Source organism: Emiliania huxleyi (genome assembly GCF_000372725.1).
Source record: "Emiliania huxleyi CCMP1516 unplaced genomic scaffold EMIHUscaffold_666, whole genome shotgun sequence".
Lineage (NCBI taxonomy): Eukaryota > Haptophyta > Isochrysidales > Noelaerhabdaceae > Emiliania > Emiliania huxleyi.
Window position 1 is genome coordinate 42163 of NW_005197009.1, and position 7454 is coordinate 49616.

Sequence of the window (7454 nt, forward strand, 5' to 3'; positions counted from 1 at the left end):
TGCGGCCACTTGCAGGAGATGGAGTAGATGGCCGGCATCAGGAAGCGGCACCGCAGGGTGGTGGTGCCGGAAGCGTCCGACAGCGCCCACCAGCTGCCATCAAACTTTGCTGACGCGACGCTGACGCCCCACAGGAACTTGTGCTCGCCGATCTGCTCCTTTGCGACGCGCTTGAAGTACGACATGATTTCGTCGCGCTTCCCATACTGCGAGGACGTCTCGGGCGTCGGCAGGAAGGATGGGTAGTAGGTCGGCACCTAGACATGCACGTCAAGCATGCCGCTTTCCGAGACCGATTCCGGCGTTGGAAGGACGGGACAAGCGCACCTCGGTGTCGGTCCCGGCGTTTGGGAAGGCGTGATCGCGCCACGTGCCGCCGACAGCGCCTGCGAGGCGTGCCGAAATGTGGCGGAGGCAGGCGCAGCTACGCCACTCGCCGCATGCACTGGCAGGGCCGTGCTGCCGCACTCGGAGCGCTGCAGGCGGCGGCTTGCGTGGGCGCTGGACGGCTGTGCTGCATCTAAGCACTCAGGCCTTGCCCACCTTCGTCCACGACGAGGAACGACTCGATGCCCTCCTTCTTGAGGTAGGCGGCGGCGGTGAGACCGGACAGGCCCGCGCCAATGATCACGATGTCGACGCTGAGAGGTGGGTCGGCGGCGGCGGCGGCGGGAGGCGGCGGCGGCGGCGGCGGCGGCGGCGAGACCAACGACATGAATATGCTGTGAGAGGATGCAGAATTCCAAAATTGATCCGCGCCGGCGGTCCCGGGTCCGGGGGGGTCGGGGGGGGTTCCTTTGTTCGTTCGTGTGCGAGACCTCGAGAGAGTCGATGCCCGCACGTAGCGGGCAAGCCGGACAAACAAAGAATCCAAGACGCCAAGACCCCAGGAATTGCGACAACATACCTAAAACCAGGAATTGCGACTCGGCCGCACCCCCACCCCCACCCCGCTGTGATTCTGTGTGAGCTCTGTCTCTTGTGTCTTGATTTGCCACCACAGACCCAGGTGTAGATTCTTTTTGCTTGGGCGGACCTGATGCCGGGGTAGGTAGGGTAGGTCTGGGCCCTCTCGTCGGGTTTTTCCCTCTTCCACAGCAGAAAAAGAATTTTTCGCGGAAATCACGATGTCAACCCTCCCCAAATGGGTGATGTGATGCTTGTAGGGCTTGAGAGAGTGGCCTGCCATGTCACAGGAAGGACTGTGGTTGCAGGAGAGTACCACCAACCATCACTCTAGTTGATATAGTACCCCACCTTCCCAAGCTGCAGAAACGAGCTTTTAGTGGCTATATAGGCACTGAGATTATGGTGCGCGCGGAGCGCGCTGGTGCTACTCGGACATACGCGCGGAGCGCGCTCTAGCTAGACACACGCGCGGAGCGCGCCGGCTAGATACCGCGGAGCAAGAGCAAATCAACACAACCGTTCGAATGCTGACGCCGCAAGTCGCTGCCGCCGGTTGCCAAGGTGCGCCTGGATTGCTCAGCAGCACAAGCATCCACGGAGCCAGCGAGCGCCGAGCGACATTGAATTGACTGAGCCGGACCGGGACATGTCGGCGGGCAAACTTGCAAAATGGTTCCGATAGCCAAGGTAGCTCCGGCGGACGTGAGAGCACGGCCTGACGATCAAGCACGAGAGCGACGAACGGAAGGCGCAGATAACTGGCGATGAACTCACTGCTGATACCTGCTGTGGAGCTGCGGAAGATGCAGTAGTACTGCCGCAGACAGAGCACCGCGCGCGGAGCGCGCCGCTGGAAAGCACGCGCGGAGCGCGCCGCTGGGTAGGCGCGGAGCGCTGCCACTTGAGACTGGGCCTGTGGGTGGGCCGAGTGGTTCCTAGCGTGTGAGTCAAACTCTAAATAGAGATAGTACGCCGCATCTAGCCCTCCACAACCCTCAAAATTTTCTTCGGGGCGCGCTCCGCGCGCGGCGCTCCGCGCCTCACTCCTTGAGCGTCATAGGCGCTGGCCCGCACATGTTCTGCAGCTTGGCCACCTTCACCCATCATATGATTTCTTTTTAGTTTCCCATAAGTAAGGTAGGTAGGTAGGTAGGTAGGTAGGTAGGTAGGGGCAGGGCAGGGGCCGGCCAGGTTTTTGCAGAATTTCAGCATCAGGTCCGCCCAAGCAAAAAGAATCTACACCTGGCCGACCTAGGTATCCTAGTCCGGTAATTCGGGGGACGCACGCGCTGATGCCCGTGACCTGCGCCGCCGCCTCCCCTCCGTCGATTTGCAGCGACGCCGTCCTCTTCGACACGGTCAACTCGTACTACGCTGGGATCGCGCGCATGGCGCTCGAGGAGCGCGGCGTGCGCTTCACGTCTCAGTACGTCTCGATGCCGTCTATGGAGCAGCTCGCGCCATGGTACATGCGGCTCAGCCCGGCGGGCCAGATCCCTGCGCTGAGGACTGCGGCCGGAGAGACTGTTACCGACAGCCGCAGCATCGTCAGTTGGGCATACGGGACCGACGAGACGCCCAACGAGAAGGAGCTGCTCGACCTGCTCTACGCAGAGTGCCCGGGCAGTCTCGCCTTCCTCACGGGCGAGGCCACCCTCCGCCTGCTCAAGGTGATGGTCCGCTCGCCGGCAAAGAGACTGATGCTGACGCGCAAGATCCGCCGCCTCCAGTCCGAGAACCCGGACCTGCACGACATCTATGAGAAGAAGCTGGCCGCCACTCCCTCGCCCGGCTCGGCACCTGTGCGTGTGAGTGGCGCCTCTTCACGGCTCTTCCTGTGAGCAGGCCGCCATGTCGGCCAAGCACTTCACAAAGTCGCTGAGCGACGTGCAGGCCCGCATCCAGGCTACCGTCGACCGGCTCGACGCCCAGCTGGAGCGGAATGGCGGGCCGTGGCTGCTTGGCGCGTCCTTCTGCCGCGCGGACGTGGTGGCGGTGGCGCAGCTCCAGTGGGTGCAGCGCTGCAACGAGTACGGCGCCGCGCCGGTCGTGCTGCCGGAGGGGGTGCGTGCGTACCTGGCCCGCGCGAGGGAGCGGCCGAGCTTCCAGGCCGCCATCGGCCAGCACGGGGAGGCCGCCTTCGCGCTGACGATGATCAGGGACAAGAATGCCGCCGCGGGACGGCTGCTGGGAGGGCTCGGCCTCGCCGCGGCGGTGTGCGGCGCAGCCGTGGTCATACGCCGGGCGGGCGCCAGCTAGAACGCAAAACGCTCTCGACGAGAGCGACAAGAAGGGCTTCCGCGCGCGAGCGCCGACGGCTCTCGTCTCTGGACCGGAGAGAGCCGGCGTGGCGCGGTGCTGGCGCGGAGCCGCCACGAGAACGCGCGGCCGCGGTGTGGGGGAGAAGGCGTGTGCGTGCCACGGCGGCGAGAGTGCGCCGGCCGAGCGCTCACCCGATGTGGCTGAGTGCGGCGCAGCAGCTCGCGCGAAGGAAAAGAAATTCTCTTGGCTGAAGCAGGGGGTGCTCGCAACATGCGTGTCGCGCACTCATTCATGTATCATGACCGGTCTCAATGTCCCACCCCCCTGGCCCTGCGCGCGGGCCTTCTAGGCCCGCGGGTAGTCTCCCCCCATCCCCAGGGCCTCCAGGGCTCGCACCTCAACCTCTCACAGACCAGCGCACAGCGCCGCCGGTATTTTCTTCTCAATAACAAGGCTGTGCTACCCAACGCGGCCAAAGGATATCCACCTCGAGAACCTCGAGAGGCTGTGAACGTCTCGGCCCCCTCTGCTCGTCTCAGCGCCGCTCGGGCATCGCAGCGCGCCGAACAAGGTCGCGCGCGCCCGCCGCACAAACACTCGCACCCACCTCTCCTCGCCGCGCCCCGCCACCACGCTCCGGCCACGCGGCGCACATGTATCGCCGTCTCACACCTTGAGCGAGCCGGCGGCAGCCGCTCCCGCCGACACGCCGATCGTGCCAAAGGATCACAGGAGAGGATGGCGCGGGGCAGCTCAGCGGGGTACGACAGGCACATCACCATCTTCTCGCCCGAGGGGCGCCTCTACCAGGTCGAGTACGCCTTCAAGGCGATCAAGACCTCGGGCCTCACCTCCGTCGGAGTGCGGGGCGCCGACTCGTGTGTCGTCCTCACGCAGCGCAAGGTGCCGGACAAGCTGTACGATCCCGAGTCGGTGACCAACATGTACGCGATCACGCCCAACATCGGGCTCGTCATGACGGGCATCGTGCCCGACGCGCGCGCCTCCGTCAAGAAATTGCGCGAGGAGGTGACGCCCAGAGCCGCTGCTACGCCTCACAACACAGACTGCTCGTCTCTCCGCCAAACACGCCACAGTCTCACTGCGCGAGCTCTCTCTCTCTTCCTGCGAGGAGCGAATCTGAGGGCCAGTGGGCCGCGCGAGGGCCCCGGGGCGCCGACCAAAGCGGTTGCCCGACACGGCGCCGCGCAAGTGCACACACTCTGGCGCCGCCCGCGCAAGGGCCCCCGAGGGGAAAGAGTGGCCTCGCGGGAGTTGCCTTTGGGTCCAAGGGGCCGTGGACGGTCGTGGAGGGTTCGCGCGGCCGGAATTCGCCTCACACGCTTGCGCGCGCCCCGCTCTTGCTTGCACCGCACCGCGGCCGTCCCACGCCCGCGCCCTCGCCCCTGCCCCCGCCCCCCTCCGACCCTTCCTCCGGCCCTGCCCCCTCCGACCCTCCCCTGCCCCTCCGACCGCAGGCGGCAAAGTTCAAGTTCAACAACGGGTACGACATCCCGGTCTCGTACCTCGCAAAGCGAGCCGCCGACACCGCGCAGGTCTACACGCAGCACGCAAACATGCGCCCGCTCGGCATTGCGATGATCATCATCGGCATCGACGTCGAGGGCGAGAAGAAGGCTTCGCGAGCTGCTCCGGCAAGACCGCCCGAGCCGTCTCCCAGCCTTCTCGTCGCCGCCCCACAGGTGCCGCAGCTCTTCCGGTGTGACCCTGCCGGCTACTACGTCGGCTACAAGGCCACGTCCGCAGGCCTGCGGAGATGGGGGGGAGACATGGAGGAGATGTGGGGGGGGATGTAGTGCAGCACGTCCGCAGGCGAGACTGCGGAGGCGGAGCGGGAGGCGAGCCAACTCCGAGCCGTCTCCGAGCCGTCTTTTCCCCGCCCTGCAGGTGCGAAGGAGCAGGAGGCAAACAACTTTCTGGAGAAGCGCTTCAAGCCGCCCGCCGGCTCCAACGTGGCCGTCGACCCGAAGCTCAGCCACGACGATACGGTGCAGCTCGGCCCGCGGCGTGTCCTGGACGCGTCCAGGACACTTCTGAGGCGCGAGGACATGTCCGCGACACACGTCCGTGGCCCGCCCGCCTCCTCCAGGTGCAGCTCGCGCTCGCCTGCCTGCAGAACGTGCTCGGCGCCGACCTCAAGGCGAACGACATCGAGGCGTGCGTCGTGCGGCACGACAACCTCGCCTTCACCCGGCTGTCAGCGGACGAGCTGGAGACGCAGCTGACAGCGCTCGCCGAGCGGGACGACGACATCGCAGGGCGCGACTGAGGGAGGGGCGGAGGCGGCGGCGGGCGGGGGGGCGGCGGCGGAGGGGGCAGGTGGGGGCGGGCGCACGAGGCGCGCTGGTAGTCTGGCGAGAGCAGGGCGCGGGCGAGGCGTTTTGCTCTCTGGGGTCGGACGCGACCTTCTCACATCTTTCATTCGCCTCACACACCGCTCGTTTACTGTGTATTTCGTGTATGTATCGAGCGAGAGACGAAAGTCCGGTCAAAAGACGTGTCCAACGATCGCCGCCACGATCCCCTCGCGATTCGAGGCGACACACACGCGAGTCACGCACAGCTCACAGGACGTGGGCCCCGTCCGTCCGTCCGTGCCAGAGACCGCTTCCCGCGAGTGTGCCCCGTCATCCCACGTCCGGACGTGTTACACTGAAGGGTGCGAGCATGTTCACAGCTCGCTTGGTGTGTTGATAGGGATACGGTTGGTCTTTGCGACCGCGGCCGCCGCGGCGCAAACTCTCTGCAAAGCCTCTACCCAGGGAACGAAGCCATCCATTGGGCGGCCGTCCCCGTCAAAAACGGCCCCGATCCGCGATCGATTTGCCCACTCCCCCCGGGGCCGTGGCAAGGCACATGCTGCTTCTCGGCCTCGTTGCTAGCTCCACGGTTGAAGGGGACAAGAATGTCTCAGAGAAATCGCGCCTGGTGCTGGAGGAGCGCGTCGCGTTGCAGGCTTCGCAGATGGAGCGCATGTACGCAAAGATCTTGGAGCTGGAGAAGCGGGATGCGGCCCGGACTGCTGAGATCGATCAGCTCAAAGCGACCGGCCGTGGCGCTCTCGTCCCTTTTAACTCAGAGCGGCGACGACGCACACAGACATCCGATTCCGAGTGCCTCGATGCCGACGGCGTCAAGGACCCCCACCTGCACTTTGCCCGTGGCGGCCGTGCTGACTTTCGCGGACGCAACGGGCGAGGGTGCACTGTGTAGGGAATGATCCGCGCAGCCCATACTCACGCTCTCTCGTTGACCGCCACAGCGCGACGTACAGCTTCCATTCTGCGCCGGGCTTTGCGGTCAACATCAAGATAGAGGCGTGCCGGCCAGCACATGGCCGTACGACACCCTCTGGCAGGTGGCAGGCCCTCAACACAGCTTCCACCGCGCAGGATTCCTCCTTCACGCTCCACAACGGCGCGCTGACTGTGGACGGATCCTTCATCACAGAAGTGCACATCGTTGCCGAGACCGGGCGAGAGGCAGGCGAGCTCATCCACGCGGCCTTCCTGGCGAACGAGCTGAACGCCTACAACACTGGCCTGAATATGGTCACGGGCTTCTGCGGCAAGCGGGCCTTCTTTCTCGGCCCCGGCAGGTCGCGGTCCTGCGGCAATCTGGTCGTCCAGGTCAAGCACTCGAGCGCAACCTTCACGACGCCGGAGTGGCAAGCGACTGTGCGCGGCAACCACGTTTTCGGCCACCTGGCGGGCCCAATGCACCGCCTCGACGTCTCACTGCGCGCGGTCGGCGGCGCGAAGCTTGCGCCCAGGCAGACGCACGGTGCGCTCTCTGCTGCCCTGATTCGACTTCTGTCGCACTGTCCTCGTGAATCCATGCCTCCGGCCCCGCCCCAGCCCGCCCCGGATCCCACACTGTGCGCGCCGCAGGGCTCGTGGGACAGAGCTTCTCGACGCCCGGCCCTCGCAACGGCATCTGTTCATCATGGGACGGACATTAGACATTAGGATGTGCGCTGCTCACGTTCCTGTCTTGAGTAGGCAAGCGCGATGTCTACCCGAAGGAAGGTCGCTTCCGGACAAGTGCGATGGCTGAGGGCGCGATCGAGGGCTCCGCCGAGATGTACGAGGTGCCGTCGGGCGACGCGGTCAATTTTGTCTTCTCTCGCTTTCACGTCCAGCGGCTGGAAGCCGCCGGCGGGCTGCTTCTGCCCGCCGGTGAGGCCGCGGGTGTGGAATCGGGAGAGACGGGCGGAACGAGGTTCGCCGCAGGCCCTGACGTCGAGGCTTCCTTGGGGCGCC

The 7454-nt window shown here is 65.5% G+C and overlaps 3 protein-coding genes across 3 annotated transcripts in view; 2 read left to right on the forward strand and 1 right to left on the reverse strand.

The window, feature by feature from the left end:
• EMIHUDRAFT_120591 (hypothetical protein) overlaps positions 1-715 on the reverse strand; it is a gene marked incomplete at both ends in the record, with an annotated part of 4744 nt that extends 4029 nt beyond the window's left edge. Inside the window, 3 exons of the mRNA XM_005762716.1 lie at positions 10-257; positions 328-386; positions 544-715. Of these exons, the coding sequence (XP_005762773.1) occupies positions 10-257; positions 328-386; positions 544-715 (479 nt within the window). The remainder of the gene's footprint in view (positions 1-9; positions 258-327; positions 387-543) is intronic.
• Positions 716-2201: 1486 nt separating this feature from the next.
• On the forward strand, positions 2202-3168 carry EMIHUDRAFT_248432 (hypothetical protein; the record flags this gene model as incomplete). Its single annotated transcript, XM_005762717.1, has 2 exons — positions 2202-2711; positions 2755-3168. 2 exons carry the CDS (start codon positions 2202-2204, stop codon positions 3166-3168), a joined length of 924 nt encoding a protein of 307 aa, XP_005762774.1.
• A 525-nt stretch (positions 3169-3693) lies between these two features.
• Positions 3694-5686, forward strand: EMIHUDRAFT_446206 (hypothetical protein). Its single transcript, XM_005762718.1, has 6 exons — positions 3694-3742; positions 3896-4200; positions 4650-4808; positions 4875-4938; positions 5080-5180; positions 5282-5686. The coding sequence occupies exons 2-6, from the start codon at positions 3910-3912 to the stop codon at positions 5459-5461; spliced, it is 795 nt and encodes a 264-aa protein (XP_005762775.1). The 5' UTR covers positions 3694-3742; positions 3896-3909; the 3' UTR covers positions 5462-5686.
• The last annotated feature ends 1768 nt before the right edge of the window (positions 5687-7454 follow it).